Here is a 20300-nt window from a genome sequence, read left to right as displayed (position 1 = left end):
TTACGGAACTTCCCAATTCCCATGCGGACAGTTTTTGTGGCCTAAAAGACGGTGTGCTTCCCCCTCTCCCCCCCCCCCCGCGCCGTAAAGTAGATGTATGCTGTAAAAATTGGCGACATACGAGGGGGGGAGGAAGAAGGGGTTGGTGGGGGCGTTGAAGGTGCGGTCGGGTGCGTGAGGCGGGAGGCGCGGCGCCTTATATGCGCGCGGAGGGCAGGTACGTGGACACGTGGACGAGTCCACATGCCGGTATTTATAGAGCGGAAGGTGCGGCTGGAAGGCGGATATAAATAGACGGCGATTGGAAACGAGGCGGCCGGGCCGGTCCGCGAGCAGCGGGCCGGTGGAAGGCGAGGCCGGGAGGAGCGAGAGGGGCGGCGCGCGAAGGGGCGGCGCGCGAAGGGGAGGCGCGCGAAGGGGAGGCGCCAGCCGCGCCCCGGCTTCCACTCCACAGCCTTGAAATTATAACGTGAAAAATCAAAAACATCAATCAACCACGCGTGCTGCCCTGGAAGGCATGTCCGTCTGCGTGAGAACCTCTGCGTGAGAACCGCTCCCCTGAGACAATCCCGCCCTCCCGTTCTCATACGGAGGACAACTGTCCTCATATTCGTTGTCCACCGCCTGCCCGGCCGAGGGTCTCGGTCCGCGCAAATTATATCTGCGGCGTGAAAACGCCGCTCGCTGCCGCCCGGCGCCAAAAGCTACCAAAAAACAGCTGCTGACGCCCATCACGACCGCTTCCACGCACATGTTTACACAGAAAACATTATAGAAAACGGGCCCGGAAAATCCGCCTCTCGCCCACCGCCGCTGACAGCGCAGAAACCGCAGAAACCATGACCATGACCGCCACCTCACCGCGCGCGGGCCGCCGCCACGCGCGGAAACGGCAACGGAAAGCGCCCGCCGCGGCCGCGGAACCGCACAGCCTCCGCGCCTGCGCCGCGCCGGTGGACCGCTGGTCCTTTTAGGTGGCCTGTCTAGTCTTGGCCTAGATTCGGAGTGAGGGCGCGGCGTCGGCGAGGGGAGGGCTTGTACGTGGGGCCGCCTGCTGCTCGGCTATGCTGCTATTGTGTCTTGTGTCTACTAGTTTATCAGTCTCCTGTTTCAAACACTACTGTCAGGGTCAGGAGAGAGGCACCCCACTCCCCTTCCGCATCCGTTGTCGAGAAAGCAAATCAGTGACAAATCTGCCAATTGCGCCGTCACTCCACGCGCCGCCCTTCAATTCAATTTTCGCAGAGGCGCAGCCCCCCGCACACACGACCGTCCCCTTGCTTCGCCCGCCCGTTTACACCTCTCGCGCCCCGCGCTGGCCCCCGCGCGACAGCCTGCGAGATAGCCCAGTTTGGAGATACTACACGCGTTGCCCCGCTGGAAGAGACAGTCGCGCTCCTCTTTCGGGCGTGCTCCTTCGTCGGATCGGCCCGGGACGTCGGCCGTTGTGAGCTTGCACACACAAACAGACTGAAGGGGCCCGCCTTCGGCCACAGCTGCACGGGAGCGTCGGTGTTGAGACATGCTAGGAATGGTGGGAGGGGGAGGAAAGAACCCACGCGGTGTACGCCAAATGCACCCAGGAGCGAGCGCGGGGGGGCACGTGGCGTGTGGCGAGCGTGCGTGAGAGCGAGGATGGCACTTGACGTATTTCAGGCAAGGGAGAGGGCAGCGTGGAGTATTACGGATGGAGGGCGCGGCGGGCGGGAATGGGTGCGTGGTGTTCTGTTCGCGTTGTGCCAGAGATAAATGCAATGCGGGCGAGGCAGATGGTGTGCCCTGAAGAGGTCACGGGGGACGTGCTTGTCTGTAGGAGCGCTGTGCATCGGAAGGTCTGGGGGGAGCAACAGGGGTAAGGAGGATGATGGAGCGTGCCGTAACGCCATGAAATTTCAGACGTTTGGATGAGGCCACTTGTGTGAGAAGTGTAAGCCTACTTTGATCATTGATCCGTTTTCCATCCCGATCCCGGACCTTGCAGTGCGCCAAAAAACGAAACAGAGAAGGGTATCATGCATGAACCCGTACATACTGTATCAGGGGGGGGGGGGGAGGGTGCCAGGGAGGTGGTCTCGGGCCCCCACTAGCCATGGTTCTCCTCTGCCGGAACCGCGTCTCGCTGGGAGTTCTTGTCAACCTCAACTCTGCGCGGCTCTCCGGTATCTTCTGGTTCTCAGGAGTCGGCGCTCGAACGACCCAACGGTGCGTCCGGCTCGGCCGAAGTCCAAGCGCCCTAGCCGCCCTTCTCCGCCCTGCGCCCTTGACAAGCGCCGGGGCTGGCTGAGTACTAACTCGACAACTCAGTCCTTTCAGTAGACTACCGCTGCTTTCTTGCTTTTGACCCTGCGTCGGCAGCACTGGCCTCTCAGTCTGGTTAGTAAAAGCCTTCCCGCCCTATCTCGCCAGTCTGAGGCGTACCGGTACGCCTTTCTGGATGGATACTCCTTCCATTCGTTGCTCACAGCGTCCCACGCGCATAGGTCTGAACGTTGTCGGCCTCTCAGCGACTTGGCCCCTATCGGCCCTGGCTTGGCCGACATGTGCCTGCCTCGAGCTTGAGACGCTGCGGTCAGTACTAAGTTGCCTGCAACCTTGTTCCCTGCTGACCGCACGTCGCCCTTCTTTTCCTCCCGGGTTTTGACGCGCCTCCTCTTCCTACTGCGCGGCTGTTTCGTGGTCTTCTGCTCTGTTGATTCGTCTCGGCTGACCTGTGGTATCGGATGTCGGGCCTGTGCAGTGCCGGCGGTTTTCAGGAGTGGTGCTTATAGCGCTACCCTGAGAGCTTTTTCCATTCTCCCGCAAATCGTCCTCCAGCTCATCGAGTTACACTCGCGCATCACAATAGTTCTCCCGTTCCAGACTTGTCCCCTGCCTTCTCTCTGGTTGTATCGAGAAGCTGCACACATACTAGAGACGGTGTTGTCCATGCCCAATTCCAAGCACACCGCGCACAGAGGAAAATCTGCGTCCGCCGCGCTGAGACCATCTATATAGTCGGCTGTCTTGCCTGCTAGTCCTGGAGCTGAATTTAGCCAGCTTATGTGCGCCTTCGACCTTGGTTCCATTCTCGTGCCTCTTCCTCTCGAGTACAGCATACTGTGTCTCTTGCGGGGACGTCCTTCTGCCTTCCGTCCAGCTGCAGTTGGTACATCCCTGTCGTTATCCCCGCTGCCTTCGACGCAGCCTCCACTCGCTCGTTGACTCCCGGACCGCGCAGAACCTCAACGTGCGAAATCCTTGACTTCGAGTACCGCAGTGGTAGATTCTCTATGAGTACATATCTACCAGCTATCGTTCCGTACGCCTTACGGTCCGGTCCTACTACCAGTTTGATCCGCAACGGGACGGCCGCGTCTACAATCAAGGTTCCCTTATACCTTTTCTTCATCCGCCGGTCACTCATTAGGGGCCTCTTCTCAATAGCCTCCCCTCCGTATATGGCAGTGATGAGGCATCCCTCGTAGCCTCGGTGCCTAGCTACGAAATCCGCTTCTCTAGCCAGTATTGCGACTACTTCCGCCATGAGGTTACTGTTGACACCTTCGGAGCTGGGTAGTAGTAGCGAGCTGAGCTTTTTGAGCCAGTTTCCCTTACCGATTATCTTCCTGACAACATCATCTCGGAGTAGAACAAGTTTCAAGGTCTCTCCTTCTATTTCGTCCTCGAAGACGTTGGGGCCATAGGGAAAAAGCTTCGAGTCAGGGTCAGTCACCATAGACAGTGTGACCTCAATTCGGCACTGGTCGCTGACCTCAATTCCCAGTAGTTCGTTGTTGACCTCCGCCAAGAAGCTGCGCCCCCTATGCTTCACCTTCCTGGAAGTGACCAGCTCTACTAACTGTTCAATATCGTTGTACTTGACTACCTCCTTAGAAGTGTCAATTCCGCACGCTTGGAGGCACTTCCTCACCTCAAAATGCTCCGAAGGGGCGTACGTCGCATCGCTCTCAGGTACGGCCAGCCACTGATTTTCCCGGATTAGCATCTCCTGTGCCATGCGAGCTAACTGGCCGTGCTGCCTGTCCACTCGCAAGGCCCACGCTATGTCACATAACTTATCTTCAGTACTGGCTTCCCCAACGATCGTCCTAGTAAACTGATAGCCTTTCTCAATGACCTGGATAGTCGTTCCGGACTGACAACTGGCCACTCTTAACCTGCTGTCACTCACAATTATCTCCGCTTGCGCCACCTCATCGTCAGATGGCTTGTCCCCAGCCCTTCTACTTGTTATTACGTGCAGCCAGCCCTTGCTTCTGGATAAGCTCCCGCCATCACATCACTCATCATTTGACCAAGCAGCCGCCTTGTCTCTGCCCGATCAGCGGCTTCGTGTGTTGCCGTCTCACCCCTTTCCAGAGCCAACAGGACCTTAATAGCGAGCCTGACCGTGCCGATAAGGTAGCCCACTTGCCCTTCCCAGTTGTAACCGACCCTCACGTAAGTCCAGGCATGGTTAACAAGCTCCGTAACTCTACCCGCAAACTGGATAAGATGAGTCTTCGCTGCCGCCAAATCACCCTCCGACGCGGACACCCAACGGTACAGGTCGTTATTATCAACGACTACTTGTTCATCCTGCCCCAGTTCGCCGGTGTGATCCCGGATCACGTAGCCAGAGATTTCTGCTAGTACGGCCCGAGACAACATCCTGCCGACAACTGATTTCTCCAGTTCCACCGCATTGCAACATATAGCGGCCATAGCGCGCCTGACTCCCGATGCAAGGTCAGACCCGGTCACACTCTTCGACTTCCACGTATCACCCAGTCCGAACAGGGATTTGTCGGCTCGCTTTAGAATCCAGCCCCGTTCCTCGGTCCGCGCGTCCTCCGCTAGCCGACTTGAGTCCTGTACTCCATTTATGTAACTGTCTGAAAGCCTTAGCCCGAAAAGACTCTCACCAGGGCTAAGACTATTAGCAGTCCATCGCACCTTAGTGTTAAAGATGGGCCTCACGTTGGAGACCGGTTGTCTTTCTCCGAGCTCAGAAAACTTCACAGCGTCCCACTTGACGTACGTCTTGAGCAGGGCCATGTTCTTCCTTTGTCGCACTAGTTGCCCTACTGACCCTAAGAACAGCCCTACCAAGTTTTTATCGCCCGCCCAATTGGTGCTCCCCTCAGGAACTTCCGAATGAACCTCGACTTCCCTGCCCACTCCTGCCTCGACCCCTATGCCTGGGACCCCAACCCTCGCTGTGACGTGCCCTCGAGTCGCCGTTACAACTTGCTGGCCTCGCTGTGTCAGTGGATTTCTGCTCATTGTGAGGGTTCGTGGGAGTGCTTGTTTCTTAAGTTGTCTTCCCGCCCTTTGATGTTAGTCCACAACGTCGAAGATTTGTTGTTACTGCAAGATAACTCTAACTCAGCCTTGTATGAATAAGAAAAGGGGAGAGCGCACTGGGACTGAAACCCCACCTGTGCGATACTCGACCCTGAAACCAAGGGCAGAGAACGGAGATGAAAGATTGAAGGGCCGAGGGACCGGTGATGAGAAGCCAGAGGTGGAGCCGGTGAACGGTAGGGCGGAGGAGAAGGGAGGGTCGCGATCCGTTATGCGCCAGGGCATCACTCAGGCGAGCTGGAAGCCTGAAAATTTCGGAAAATAATGGTGGCTAACGGGCCCACGGCCCGGCCTGAAAAGGGGGCCGTGTGGCTGGGTTTTCACCTGACTACTAGACCTGTACCCAAGGGTACTGTACAAAATTGATTTTTTTTTATAAGTCCCCAAAACGTGTGAACTGGCTTCATCGCATGGGCACGGCAAGTGGGGGGCGTAAATTACAAGTGGAAGCGAGGAGCAGGCGCGTCCTGTCTCATACGCGACGCCCGCGCAGGAAGGGCAGTCTGTGAATTGGAAACGGTCTGCGACGTGAGGGTGGATCGGCGAATGGAAGTGTCACTGAAACGTGTTACACGTGGCATTTCTTCTTTCGTGCATCACCATGCCGGATGGATGATGAGGCGTCGCGTGTCGTCGACAATGGAGCGAGAAGTCAAAGAGTTGCATGATCTGCAGATAGATCATGTAAAGGTAAAGGATGTATAGGGGTGACGGATGCAAGAGAAGATACGCAAGGTAGAGACGAAGGCGGGCGGAAAGTGAGTCGGGCTTGAACCGATGTGAGCTCATGCAAGAACAAAAACGAGTGTAACCGCCAAGCGGACAAGAATCTCCCTTCAGAGTTGTACCTCCTTTTATTTTCCCGTCTCACGGAATTAGGTAGTACCTGCTCCTACGATAGTGCTTCTCTTATTCCGCATCCGGTCTATTACACACTGAGGTGCCAGACTCACTGCCGTCGTGCGGCGGCGCAAAGTGTCCAACGGTACATTTAAGCTAGACCGTCTGTCTCGGAGTGAAAGAGCATCGATTCGTCTTCTTCTTCATCCCATGCAATTGCACAACGAGGCATGCAAGGGAAGGGGGATGGGCACGACAAGGGTCCGAAAGGGTTAGCAATCCGAGGCGTCGTCGATGGAGTTGATCATGATGGCGACATATGCGCCGCTGTTGGCGTCGACGACTAGGCGAGGGCGAGGGTCGGACGCGGACTGGGCAGGTGAACGTGATCTTCGACGGTGACAGGAATCAAAAGCCCACTTGAGGAGAAGCCCGAGGAAAGTGGCGAGGATAGGTCCGACGAGTCCAAAAGTGGGGTTCAGCACGGCCCAGAGGGAAGACTGCTCGTCCATAGCTGGCGGGAGAACTGGCGGGAGAAATGGCGGAAGAAGGGAGCGGGCGGCGGTAGGGGCGTCTGTTTGCAATGGGGAGGGAGGGAGTGGTGGGTTGGAGGGGATGGGAGAGGGGGAGCGGACGAACTGCGGTGGTAGACATCGCGCTCTTATACTGCGGGGCACGACACAGCTTCGGTGAGCGCTCTATGTGCTCGCGCTTCATCACTGTCTGAGGAAACTATGGACCGAGGTTCGGGGGGCGAGGAAACTATAGACCGGTTTGCGGGATAGGGCGTGAGACGTCCAGCAAGGACCTGTTTGCTGTATTTTTAGGGGGGCGAGGAAACTATAGACCGGTTTGCTGCATAGCGTCGTACTGCCGGCAAAAACCGTGTTTGCGACGTTTTTTTTGCGGGAGCGAGGAAACTATAGACCGGTTTGCGGGATAGGGCGTGAGACGTCCAGCAAGAACCTGTTTGCTGTATTTTTAGGCGGGCGAGGAAACTATAGACCGGTTTGCGGGATAGGGCGTGAGACGTCCAGAAAGAACCTGTTTGCTGTATTTTTAGGGGGGCGAGGAAACTATAGACCGGTTTGCGGGATAGGGCGTGAGACGTCCAGCAAGAACCTGTTTGCTGTATTTTTAGGGGGGCGAGGAAACTATAGACTGGATTGCTGCATAGCGTCGTACTGCCGGCAAAAACCGTGTTTGCTGCGTTTTTTTTGCAGGAGCGAGGCCCGACCTACGGAGGACTGCCACGAACAACAAAATGCCCAGAGGAAAGAAATTGACTCGCTCTCAGCAAGATCAAGCCCTAGCTTGGCACAAAGAAGGCATTTCTAAATCTAAGATTGCCAGCTGCGTGGGTAAGTCCCGGAAAGCAATCCGCACATTTTTACAAGACCCGCAGGCGTACAACAACAAACACGCCGGTGGCCGCCCGCCCAAGATATCTCCTGCCGACACTCATTGTCTTATAAGTGAGGCATCCAAGGGGGACAAAAGCGCGGCGACCTTGAAAAGAGAGCTTCAACTTTCTATTTCAGAGCGTCGTGTACAGGAGATACTATTGAGCAGCGGAGTACGACAGAACAAAAGGGCCAAAATCGCGAAGGACAGTGAATCCATAGTGTGTCATGGAGACATGATGCGGGACGGGGCAGGCGGCGTCGCTAGCGACACGGATCGAGCGACAGAGTTGTACGAGCAGGAGATCAAGGGGTTTGACGACGTGATGTACAACAATGAGCGCGCTATCGAGACGTGGATGCCATGGTGAACCTCGGTGTTTTGCTCCAAGAAGGTGCGGAAGGAGTAGAGCGTAACGCCATGCGAGCAGCAGAGCTGTATGAGCGTGCTATCGAGAAGGGTGACGACGTCCAGGCAATGGTGCACCTCGGTGCTTTGCTCCAAGAAGGTGGCGAAGGAGTAGAGCGTAACGCCGTGCGAGCAGCAGAGCTGTATGGGCGCGCTATCGAGAAGGGTGACGACGTCATTGCGATGTGCTGCCTCGGTGTTTTGCTCCACGAAGGTGCCGAAGGAGTAGAGCGTAACGCCGTGCGAGCAGCAGAGCTGTATGAGCGCGCTATTGAGAAGGGTGACGACGTCGATGCGATGGTGAACCTTGGTGTTTTGCTCAATCGAGGTTTCGAAGGAGTGAAACGTAACGCAGAACGAGCAGCAGAGCTGTTTGAGCGCGCTATCGAGAAGGGTGGCCACGTCAAAGCGATGGTGAACCTCGGTGTTTTGCTCAATCGAGGTTTCGAAGGAGTGAAACGTAACACAGAAAGAGCAGCAGAGCTGTATGAGCGCGCTATCGAGAAGGGTGACGACGTCAATGCCATGGTGAAGCTCGGTGTTTTGCTCGAAGAAGGTGCCGAAGGAGTCGAGCGTAACTCGGAACGAGCTGTGGCATTGTATGAGCATGCGATGGCGAAAGGAAATTCTGGTATCGCGACTTTCAATCTTACGAGGACATTGAGGGACGGAGCGGAGGAGGTGGAGCGCAATGCGGTGCGCGCGGTAGTGCTGTTCGAGATGGACATCACGAAACGGAAGCAGAGCGAGTCAATGGTGTGGTATGGAGACATAACGCGGGACGGGGCGAACGGCGTGGCTCGCGACCCGGATGGAGCGATACAGTTGTATGAGATGGCGATCGAGGAATACAACAACGCGGAGGGGGTAGGCAACCTTGCGGCGTCGGAGTGGGACAGATTGGTCGGCAGTACGCGGGACGAACGGTGAGTTGGAACGAGAGGAGGGGAGGTGGGGAGTGTCGTACACTGTGAGACTCTGTTCGCTACAGGCCTTCGACCGGCCTGTTTCTTCCTTTGGCGCTGTCCGTCGGCGGAGAGTGCGCAAAAAGAGAAGAGGTTTCTGCAAAAAGAGTCGTCGGTGAGCGAGCGGCGGTCGCAAGCCAGGGACGAACTCACTTTATTAGGAGCTGGAAAGTAGTAGAAGTTGATTGAATCGCCTGAAAATAAACTCAAATAAAAGACTAAACGGAACCAAGCGAGCACGATATTCTAGACATCTATTGTCAAGAATATGAGAGTGCATTCCTACCCCGTCACCATTACACTCCCACCTCTTCAGATAGCGAGCTTGATTCATTGCGCATGATCCACTGCTCCACTTCACAGTGATCAATACCAGTGAATAGCAGCTTTGACAGTGCTCCATTGTCCTTAACTTTCGATAAACCATCGGCAGGATTAAGATCTGTGCACACGAGGCCAATTTGAGTAATATCAAAGGATTTGTATGCGTCTCGCGCCCCAGCGATGTCTATCATTAGCCTCTTTTCGGTTGTCTGTCTGCCTTTTGTGACTGAGTCAAACAGCTGCTTCGAATCTGTAAAGCAATGTAGCTGAATCTTAGTTCCTAGCATAAGTTCCAGGTCTTTCCGAATTACAAAGGCAATGTCAAAACCATCCACAAACGAATAAACTTCGCCACCCATGATGGATCGTACAACTCTTTTGGACTTCTTGCTCGAGTAATCTAGAATATGGCATTGAGCGTTCATGTCGCAAATCAATATAATGTATCCAAGTTGAGATGATAGATCATCGTTTGTTGCAAAAGCTGCATCCGCGTAGCACTTCAGAACGAGCGTGTCAACATCAAGTTTCCCGAACCGAAGCCCCTTAACATCGCTGCCTTTAGCAATCTTCACTGCATGATTAAATGCCTTGACTTTGTCATCGGACATTGTATCTTCTGTCACCTGGGCAGCTTTGTTGATACTGCAGCATAGATCAGGACGGGAATGTGCCATCCATGAAAGCTTTGCTCGATGCTTTCGAAAATGATCAAATGAGCAGCCCTTTGGAGCGATGGGTAATCTTTAGGCGTGCTTATCATGTGAGAGAAAGAACTCGCCTGGGGATGTGGTTGTTATCATTGTGCCAAAGAAATCGAAATTGTCGTAGACTCGCGGCTTTGCGTCAAACTTCTCGAGTGTTTCAGCAGTTATCTTTTCAAACTCCTCATTGCCTGCATTGAGGTTGTCGTCGACGTAGATTCCCATTACGCCTTCAGTCTCACCATCAGATACCTTGACATATAATGCAGGATCTCCAGTGGTAGGCGTCATACTCAAGTCTTCTGTGACGTGAAATTCCAACGTTACGCCCCAGTAGTCACCAGCGTCACAAACACCGTATAAGGGAATTAACAGCTCCAGGAGCTCTTCATCAGTTATTCCAATTAACTCCAGATCCTCCTTTTTTGGTAAAAGGAATATCTTTCGACTTAGCTTATCTTTGCTTTGTGTATATGCCTGATTCACATCATGTGAGAAGACACGGAACCCTTTGATTGCCGCGACAGATAGTATAAGTCTGATCGAGGAAGCACGTAATGCTGGAATATCATGAACCATATATGGTTTATCTTTGTCCTTGTAACCTTGTGCGACATATCTGGCTTTCTCCTTTTCGTCCTCCGTTCCTATGTTCTTAATAGCAAGAACAAATCGACCGCCAAGTACATTTGCATCGGCTGGGACAGATGACTTGGGAACTACCTTCCACACTTTTCGATCTTTCAGCCCCCTTATTTCAGCTAGCTTTGCTTTCCTGAAACCATTTGAATTTCCACGCAAGTCTCCGGATTTCAACACCTCTGTGATGTGAATTCCGATGAAAGCAACTCCAAGACCTATGGGGTCGATAGAGTGGAGAGTATTCTCATCGAGCCTACTGAGCTCAGATTCGCGTATTCCTTTCATGATATCGAGCAATTCTTCATCGAAGAGATCCTTTTCAAGAGACGTAGAGCTATCTGTTACAACCGTAGTTTCCAGTGGATGATCCATCAAAAAATCGTCACCTTCAGCTATAACATTTTCATTTGGTGTTTGTCCAGCATTATCAGAGATATGATCAGAAGGATCGTTATCAGTTTGCGCAAGAGCCCCATCACTGACTTTGTATCTCTTCAATTTGTCAATAGATGCCCGGATGCTCCGATCTCCAGTATCTAGCGTCAACATCTTACCTTCCTTATCTTTGACGACGTATGGACCAACCCACTTGCCAATAAGTTTCTCACGGTACATCAGTACCTCGTCTCCAACTGAGTAAGACTTGTCAGCGGCAGACGGCACGTTACTGCGGAGAGCGGCTCCCAGTCTACCTTGACTTGAAATTTGAACCATCTCCTTGCAAGCAACGTCCATAGCCTTCATCCTCGCGGCATGTTCAGGGAGTTCTTTAGGGGTAATAGGAAGACGGGGGAGTATGCCAAAGACTAGAAGCGTGGGGACGAGTCCCGAAGGCCCAGCTGTGTCATTGACAGCTTTAACAGCCAGCTGAAGTGCCAGCCTCGGCTGAGTCTGAGAATTATCGGAACGTACTTTGTTGTAAACACGCCTTAGATACGAGTGGTATCTTTCACCCACGCCAATAGCATTATGGCTCTCGACGCCTGAAGGTTGTTCCTTAATCCCAGCAGTATTAAGAAGATTCTTCTATTCAGTAGACTTGAATTGTGGTCCCTGGTCAGCGGATATCTTGTCAGGAAATCCAACGTACCGAGACACCCATATGTCCATGAAAACGTCCCATACATCTTTTGTAGACTCTCCAACAAGGAAGCATGCGGCATTAAACTTTGTATCCTTGTCTACGACATGAAACACTGTTTTTCCATCAAGGGTCATGAGATCAACGCAAACAGTGCGATTGAATACGCAATCAGTTTCGGGCATAGATACTCTGAACCTATGGGGAGCATTAGCCTCGCGCTGGCAAACGTCGCAAGTATCTGTGATCTTCTGTAGGTCTCCCATGACATCAGATGATACATTAGAGGGGTCCGCACGGCGCATCAAGGCATAAACTTTGTCGGGATGAGGGTGATAAAAATGCCGATGAACTTTGCGTAATTCAGACATTGTGAACAAAATATTCAAAGACCATTCGATGTACACATGACCATGCTTCCTTGTCAGTGGTATATTCCATCCATCAGCCTTTGATATCATCACTTCATCCTCAAAGTCCAGTATTAGACGTGCTTTGGTCAGAACGTCCAGTCCTAGTAAGAACGGAACATCCACATCAACGACGTCGGCCACAATGGAGAGAAAGAATGAATTGGAAACCGGGATACGAACGGTAAGTTGTCCGATCCGCTCGTGTTTGCTTGATCCGAAAGTAAAGATCAAACGTTTTCCATTAAGTTCCCTGTCAAGTTCGCTGTTGACTAATGCACAGTAAGCTTCAGCTTGCTGGTATCCGATTACAGTTTTCTGGGCTCCTGAGTCAACACAGGCACCTTCAAACTGATCGCTAGCCGGAGAGTCCCAAGAGCGTGATAAGACGAATATCTCTGCAAAGTCGATATCAGAATCACTCTCGTGATCGAGTAACGTGGGGCCAGATGCTTGGGCGACGTCTTCGCTCAACGCAAGGCGGAATATCTCGACATCGTCGGGTTCTCCGGACTCATCGTCTGACTCGGCAAATCCTTTGTCGATCTGTTGGCACAGCTCAGCTAGAACCAAATGTACAGCATGTTTTCTGTCGACCTTTTTCTTGTAGTACTCGAGTCTCATTGTGGCAGCTCTGGACGCATTTATGGGTTTCGAACAATCCTTGAGCATGTGATTTGGGTCTCCGCAATTAAAGCAACCTGCGATGTCCAGCGGTTTCTTTTTCTGTGAGGAATATCCAGTTGCCTTTGATCTAACATACCTCGGATGTTTACCGTAGCGACCCTGTCCAGTGTACAGTACCCCCAATGAGTCATCCTTCGCAACAGAGGACCTAGGTCCAGCAGTGGTCACGTGCCAAAGCCAGATCAGCCTCCTTGTCTAACTGCAGCGCAGCTTCTAGTTCCCCGTATAGCATCTGGAATGACAAGTTATGGGTTGCCACTCGGCTTAACGGTTCACGAGACCAACCGTATCCAACTGCAGCGTTCCTTAGGAACTCGATCTTGTGTGAGTCCCCGCGATGTGATGGTGGTACCTGACGCGATAGTTTCGTTATTAGCTTATATACTTTAGCTAATGCTGTTGATATTTCAAAGCCTTCCTTAACGAAGTTTGAAACACGTAGGGAGTTTAGATAGTTCTTCACCCTTGTCTGGCGCACAGGTGAATTGTATTCTTGATTCACCATATCTACCGCCTGCTGGTAACTTTGAGCATACATCTGAACACGTTCCAGATAGAATCGCTTAGCATCCTTCGAAAGAAGGTTGTGGAGAAACTGGAATTTTTGCTGTTGTGACAGTCCATAGTCGCGAGATATTTGCGAATACTCGTCGACATAATCCATCCAGCATTCTCCAATATCACCGGAGAACTTGGAGCTCTTCAGCCTCATGGCGACATTATGAGCTAAGCGAGTCAGGTTCGCAGCACTGCTGTCGAATGAACCACCACTTTCTTCAGTTACTGGTCCTGAACTATGTGGAGGTGGATCATCATTCCGTAAACCAGGTCGCACTCGTCGCCCCGATGCTATTATGAGCTGAGCCATTTCAACTGCTGCAGCTCTATCCTCAGCATCATCATAAATGCCATGTGCTAGAGTCATGATTACTCTTCTGGAAGAGTGTTGTGTTAAAGCTGCACCACGCGCGTTTAGGAAATTTCTCAATTCGACCCAAACTGTGGGCATGTCACATATTTCTTTCGAGAATAAATGTGCAGGAGGAAAGAGTTCGGCAATGGCCTCTCGTAGCAAACTCCCTATCAGGCTCGGATCCAAAGATCTCAAGGCAACAATAAATCCCTTTTGAGTACTGGTCAACGATGATAATGCCGCATCCGATATATTTTTCATGAACGTCGGGCGATCAGCAGGTTCGGATGGGTCGTCACTAGGTTGACCAGTTTGCGACATTACAATTTCAGTTCAGGCGAAGCAGACTATGGAGAAAGTGTGCACCAGTACTAATCAGCTGTAAAATTCTTGAGTCTTGTTCTTGAAAACTTGAAGGGTACTCCGACCCTAGGCGGCCAGTCCAATCTACTGGCAAAGGCCTTTAGGGTATACGACCCTCGGCCCGGAGTCTGTACCACTCCGGAGAGGTGGCCGTTTCAGCAGTCTAAACAAACACAGGCCCTGCGTTTGCTGGCTATAACTTCGTTCGGGATATCCACCGAGTTTATCAGTTGATAAACCAAGGCCGGTCCTTACCCTATAGAAGTGTTCACCTTGACGTTCCAAGCAGCCACAGACAACCAACAGTAATGTCAATCCAATCCCCTTACCGAGCAACCGACGCAGTGTTCCTGTTAGTCTTGATAAATTGACGACCGATCTCCAGGATTGGGCTACTTTTGCTTAAGCCACCAACGTCCCCACGCAATGCAGCGATTAGTCGGATCTCAGATTCGAGTGCAGCCTACTCCGAAGAGGACACTATACTGGGCGCGGGGTTTTAACCGTTCGGTCACTATTCCCTGGAACGTCGTTGTCTAGCACAGTCAATGCGTGAACAAAGATTGCTATTCAAGAGTATCCTGCATGACAGTACCACTGGGTGCTCAGGGCATTAACTGTTCCAGCGCCAGGTGCCAATACACCAGCCACGCGAGACTTGTTAGGTCCCTGCTCGCTTTTTGCGAGATCACGCAAGACGAAGATTTCGGCGAGCCGTAGCACCAGATCCAATGAGAACTATCAATAAACTTGAACAGGAATCACGACGAGTTTTAGAAGTGTTTGAGTGACCAACAGCCTTTGGGCGGGTGTGTGCTGTGACGAGTGTCACGGCAACTGCAGTTCGGGAATAAGCAGTGAGGTAGAGTTGTGCTGCGTCGAGAGGCGGAGCGGTATCGAGCCCGAAAGGCAGGACGGTGCTGGGCTGGAAATGCGGACCGGAGCAGATCACAGAAGACGAGGCAGCCCCGAGCGGGAGGAGGGGCGGTGCCGAGCGACAGGAGAAGCGATGCCGAGCGACAGGAGGAGCGGTGCCGAGCGAAAGAGGCGGCGGCGGTTCCGGGGGAGAGAGAGGCGGGGCGATGCCGAGCGAGAGAGGCGGAGCGGTGCCGAGCGAAAGAGGCGGCGGCGGTTCCGAGAGAGAGAGAGGCGGGGCCATGCCGAGCGAGAGAGGCGGAGTGGTGCCGAGGGAGGAAGCGGAGCGGTGTAGGGCGGGAGGTTGGTAGTAAACACAGTACTTACTAATTAGTGTCGTACACTGTGAGACTCTGTTCGCTACAGGCCTTCGACCGGCCTGTTTCTTCCTTTGGCGCTGTCCGTCGGCGGAGAGTGCGCAAAAAGAGAAGAGGTTTCTGCAAAAAGAGTCGTCGGTGAGCGAGCGGCGGTCGCAAGCCAGGGACGAACTCACTTTATTAGGAGCTGGAAAGTAGTAGAAGTTGATTGAATCGCCTGAAAATAAACTCAAATAAAAGACTAAACGGAACCAAGCGAGCACGATATTCTAGACATCTATTGTCAAGAATATGAGAGTGCATTCCTACCCCGTCACCATTACAGGGAGCGGTGGGAAGGAGGATGGCCTAGGAATTGAAGATGGGTACGAAAAATAGTACAGCAGGGTACGCCTAACACGTGTATACTTGTTGAAATGTAATTATTATAATACTTATAATTATATACTTATTATTTCAATTGTTTCCGAGCACCGGTAACACATCCATTGCTCTCGTCGGCGCCGCGATGGCCTCCGCCCCCGGCCGGAGAAGGAGGGAGGCAGACGGTGCCGAAAGGTAGATTTGTGAGGCAGAGTTGCAGTCGAGTGCGCACCGGCTGTGACCGATGTCGACTCGGCATTAATCGAACATACTCATCCGTGTGTTACCGGAGCTCCGCTTCAAGTGAAGCAGAGTAGGCGACTTTCTTTCGCGCCCGACGTATGAGAAAGCACCCGCAAGCACCGGCCTGCACGACGCAGCAGGACATCGCTCGCAGGGCGCGCTCAGACGTGGCGCGTCCCAGCGCGCCGGTGCGGCTGACGAGCCCACTGCTGGGCGAGGGCCAGCGATAGAACCTGACGGCGATCCGTGCGCGCGACGCAGTGATGTTCAAGCCTGTCAAGGACGAGCTGAGCCTGCTGCCGGCGCTGGACGTGGAGGCCGTTGCCACGGCCTGCGCGTTGTGTGTCGCCGACGTCGGCACGGGCGCGGGGTTCCCGGGCCGTCGTCTCGGCCACGCGAGGCCGCAGTGGGGCGTCGCTCTGCTCGAGACCGGGCGCAAGAAGGAGACGCGCTTCCACGGCACCGCGGGGCGCGAGCTGGCCGGCCCTGCCCGACGTCACGTCGATGTGGGGGAGGGCAGAGGAGGTTCGAGCAGAGTGAGATGCATGGCGGGCGGTAGGATGCGGTGGTGGGGCTGTCGCTGGCGGAGATGCTCGTTTGCTGCGAACTTTGCTTGCCGCTGGCCAAGGTGGGGGGCACGTTTTTCGCGCAGGAGAGCGTGGGTGAGGGGGGGTTCCGCAGAGTTGGGCTGCTGGAGGTGCTCCCAAGGCGGACAAGACGCGAGGGCACAAGGCGCTCGTGGCGGATTCTGGCGGCGACGGCCGGGTAGATCTGATGTTGAGCAAAGGGCCTCACAAGGAAAATTCGGGGAGATATGAGCTGATGAGGAGGCGACGAGGAGCCCCGTCGCGCCCAGCACTCCAGATTGCGCGCACGTTGGACGATGGTTACCAAATCATTTGTTTCGTTCTCCCTCAAAATGGGAGCTATGAACAGACACCCGCCCAGCGGAACGACCGGGTTCCCGGGGGCGAGGAAACTACCCCATAGACCGGTCTAGAGTCTATAGGGTAGTTTCCTCGCCGTCTATAGTATAGAGTCTATACCGGTCTATACTATAGACCGGTATGTCCTACCGTAATTCAAATTTTGACAGCAACTGTCATTGCTGGGGGTGGCGGAAGGTATGAGGAAACTTCGCTGTGCATAATATGCATGCACGGGCATAGCAAGTGGGGGGCGTACAAGTGGAAGCGAGGAGCAGGTGCGTCCTCTCTCATACGCGATGCCCGCGCAGGAAGGGCAGTCTGAATTGGAAACGGTCTGCGACGTGAGGGCGGATCGGCGAATGGAAGTGTCACTGAAACGTGTTACACGTGGCATTTCTTCTTTCGTGCATCACTATGCCAGATTTCGACAATGGAGCGAGAAGTCAAAGAGTTGCATGATCTGCAGATGGATCATGTAAAGGTAAAGGATTTATAGGGGTGACGGATGCAAGAGAAGATACGCAAGGTAGAGACGAAGGCGGGGGGAAGGTGAGTCGGGCTTGAACGGGTGCGAGCTCATGCAAGAACAAGAACGAGTGAACCGCCAAGCGGACAAGAATTTCCCCTCAGAGTTGTACCTCCTTTTCTTTTCCCGTCTCACGGAATTAGGTAGTACCTGCTCCTACGATAGTACTTCTCTTATTCCGCATCCGGTCTATTACACACTGCGGTGCCAGACTCACTGCCGTCGTGCGGCGGCGCAAAGTGTCCAACGGTACATTTAAGCTAGACCGCCTGTCTCGGAGTGAAAGAGCATCGATTCGTCTTCTTCTTCATCCCATGCAATTGCACAACGAGGCATGCAAGGGAAGGGGGATGGGCACGACGAGGGTCCGAAAGGGTTAGCAATCCGAGGCGTCGTCGATGGAGTTGACCATGATGGCGACATGTGCGCCGCTGTCGGCGTCGACGACTACGCGAGGGCGAGGGTCGGACGCGGACTGGGCAGGTGAACGTGATCTTCGACGGTGACAGGAATCAAAAGCCCACTTGAGGAGAAGCCCGAGGAAAGTGGCGAGGATAGGTCCGACGAGTCCAAAAGTGGGGTTCAGCACGGCCCAGAGGGAAGACTGCTCGTCCATAGCTGGCGGGAGAACTGGCGGGAGAAATGGCGGAAGAAGGGAGCGGGCGGCGGTAGGGGCGTCTGTTTGCAATGGGGAGGGAGGGAGTGGTGGGTTGGAGGGGATGGGAAAGGGGGAGCGGACGAACTGCGGTGGTAGACATCGCGCTCTTATACTGCGGGGCACGACACAGCTTCGGTGAGCGCTCTATGTGCTCGCGCTTCATCACTGTCTGAGAAAACTATAGACCGGGGTTCCGGGGGGCGAGGAAACTATAGGGCGAGGAAACTATGGACCCAGGGTGCGAGGAAACTATAGACCGGTTTTCCAGGGGGCGAGGAAACTATAGTTTTCCGCAGGCGAGGAAACTATAGACACAGTATGCTTAATTGAATAGTCATTGTTGCGAATGCTATCTCATATTGACGGAAATCTAGGGACAAGTGTCATGCTCGGACTGGATACGTTAAGTCTGCGATGTGTGAGACGGTATACGTGCGGGGATGGCAGTGGCAACTGATGACCAGATAGCGTAGCTGATGCGTTGTTGTAGACTTGAACTTCACGGTGCAACTATAGACTGGTTTTCCGGGGGGGACGTCCAGCAAGAACCTGTTTGCTGTATTTTTAGGGGGGCGAGGAAACTATAGACTGGATTGCTGCATAGCGTCGTACTGCCGGCAAAAACCGTGTTTGCTGCGTTTTTTTTTGCGGGAGCGAGGAAACTATAGGACCTGTTTGCTGTACCGTTTTAGTCTTTTCGCCGGCTGACTGTATGTCCTACCGTAATTCAAATTTTTAACATCAACTGTCATTGCTGGGGGTGGCGAAAGGTACAGTATGAGGAAACTTCGCTGCACAGCGAGGTTTCCTCATCCCTCTTCCATTCTTACGCGATGTGCACTGCATATCGCGTAAGAATGGGAGACGGAGAACCCGGTGACTAGACTAACCAGGCGGCTCTCATCTCGATTACAGAACAGTACAAATGGGCTCCGTGGCGCGGGTTACGCGCCGCAAGTGGGGAGGAATGCGAAAGGGTTTGAATGCAATAATGTTTCTGGAATGACAGTTCCAAATAAATGGAATGGAGTGCATAAGGGCACGGGGTATTTGAGGAAACGTTAAGTACTGTAACGGTGTACTTGAAGCTTTATTCTTACCGCTCTTCCGCCCGCGCTTCTTCTCCATCCCCACCGTCGACACAAACATAAACGTCAGCTCGCCGCGCCCGTCGCGCTCGTCGAACCTCACGCTGCTCGTGTTCATCACCCGCCCCTCCCGCTCCTTCTTCGCCAGCGCCTCCTGCACGACCGCGGCCACCGCCTTCCCCTTCTCGTGCTGCATCCTCGTCTTCCACTCCGCCTCCTTCTTGATCTCCTGCAGCCGCTTCCGCTCCGCCTCTTCGGTCTCGCGCTTCATCTTCCCCATCACCACCGACGCCTTCCGCGCCTGCTTGGCCGCCGGCGCCCCCTCCTCCTCCGCCGTCTTCGTCCACCGCCGCTCCTGCTCGCGCTTCAACTTCTTCTGCGCGCTCTCCTTCACCCGCTCCAGCTTACTCTCCAGCCCCGAGATCATCGTCGTCGCCTTCTTCAGCAGCTTGCGCGCCATCTCATGGATCTCGCTCTTCGGGTCGTTGTAGTCCATGCAGTTCCCAAGCAGAGCCGGATATCAATTCCGCACTCTTCCTGGTCAAATTCAAACACCCGGCGCGTTTCCTTGATATGTTCCCCTCCCTTAATTCTCTTCTCAATAGTCCCAAGGTCCATCGGCCGTTTAATCTGCTGCCTATACTCGGGCACTTCCTCGTCGTCATACACCTCGAGCACCGGCTTGAGAAACTCCTCGCACCGCGGGTCCTGCACGAGCTCCTCGACCAGCGCGTCGAAGAACGCGTACTGCTCTCCGCTGCGCACCGCCTCCTTCATCACCTCACGCTGCCGCTTGCCCGGCCCCAACAGGTTCTGGTCCAGCATCGCGTAGCTCGCGTTCCCGTGGTCCATCACCTCCTCCTCCTAGGCCGCCGCCTTGTGCGACTAGGATCCCGCGCCGCCAGCCGAACGCGCGCCGGCTGGGCGCGGAGGGCGGAGGCACGTCCACCGCATCGTCCGCGGGAGAGAAAGGCGCTGCCGTGGCGCTCGAATAGCGCTGCCGCGAGCGACGGTCTGTGGGCATGATGTCGCTATGAAAGGGGTAGAGTGAGGGCGGAGTGCGTGTGTGTCGCGTGCGGGAAGGGGCGGAGAGGTGAGGAAGGATGGGCTACCCTAGGTAGCCCAACCTTGGTAGTACTTGTACGGGAGTGCCAAACGTCTGAGTGTCGCGTGC

At 54.0% G+C, this 20300-nt stretch overlaps 5 protein-coding genes; 2 read left to right on the top strand and 3 right to left on the bottom strand.

The window, feature by feature from the left end:
• Positions 1-23, bottom strand: part of CHC_T00008321001 (hypothetical protein) — a 363-nt gene extending 340 nt beyond the window's left edge. The window contains exon 1 of the mRNA XM_005710814.1: positions 1-23. This exon is cut by the window's left edge and continues 340 nt beyond it. Within this exon, the coding sequence (XP_005710871.1) occupies positions 1-23 (23 nt within the window).
• A 1993-nt stretch (positions 24-2016) lies between these two features.
• CHC_T00007269001 (hypothetical protein) lies at positions 2017-2316 on the top strand. The gene has a single exon (XM_005710813.1). It carries the CDS (start codon positions 2017-2019, stop codon positions 2314-2316), a length of 300 nt encoding a protein of 99 aa, XP_005710870.1.
• A 1-nt stretch (position 2317) lies between these two features.
• CHC_T00008643001 (hypothetical protein) lies at positions 2318-4197 on the bottom strand. The gene is made up of 3 exons (XM_005710812.1): positions 4188-4197; positions 3055-4002; positions 2318-2364 (listed from the first exon to the last, which is right to left on the bottom strand). Exons 1-3 carry the CDS (start codon positions 4195-4197, stop codon positions 2318-2320), a joined length of 1005 nt encoding a protein of 334 aa, XP_005710869.1.
• Positions 4198-4203: 6 nt separating this feature from the next.
• Positions 4204-4632, top strand: CHC_T00007268001 (hypothetical protein). Its single transcript, XM_005710811.1, has one exon. The coding sequence runs from the start codon at positions 4204-4206 to the stop codon at positions 4630-4632; it is 429 nt and encodes a 142-aa protein (XP_005710868.1).
• Positions 4633-19091: 14459 nt separating this feature from the next.
• On the bottom strand, positions 19092-20150 carry CHC_T00008812001 (hypothetical protein; the record flags this gene model as incomplete). XM_005710810.1 is given in 2 exon segments in its annotated part: positions 19092-19622; positions 19623-20150. A coding segment is annotated over 1 exon segment (531 nt), but the record flags the coding sequence as incomplete, so codon positions are not given.
• Between the last annotated feature and the right edge of the window lie 150 nt (positions 20151-20300).

Source organism: Chondrus crispus, genomic scaffold, assembly GCF_000350225.1.
Source record: "Chondrus crispus Stackhouse genomic scaffold, scaffold_68, whole genome shotgun sequence".
Taxonomy (NCBI): Eukaryota; Rhodophyta; class Florideophyceae; order Gigartinales; family Gigartinaceae; genus Chondrus; species Chondrus crispus.
The sequence above is the reverse complement of the archived record's forward strand: the minus strand, read 5'-3'. Positions and strand labels throughout refer to the sequence as shown.

Coding starts and splice junctions, on each gene's coding strand:
- CHC_T00007269001 (XM_005710813.1), top strand. CDS start 2,017: ATGAACCCGTACATACTGTATCAGGGGGGGGGGGGGAGGGTGCCAGGG.
- CHC_T00008643001 (XM_005710812.1), bottom strand. Junction 2,365..3,054: donor GGCACGAGAATGGAACCAAG/GTCGAAGGCGCA, acceptor AACCAGACTGAG/AGGCCAGTGCTGCCGACGCA.
- CHC_T00007268001 (XM_005710811.1), top strand. CDS start 4,204: ATGGCTTGTCCCCAGCCCTTCTACTTGTTATTACGTGCAGCCAGCCCT.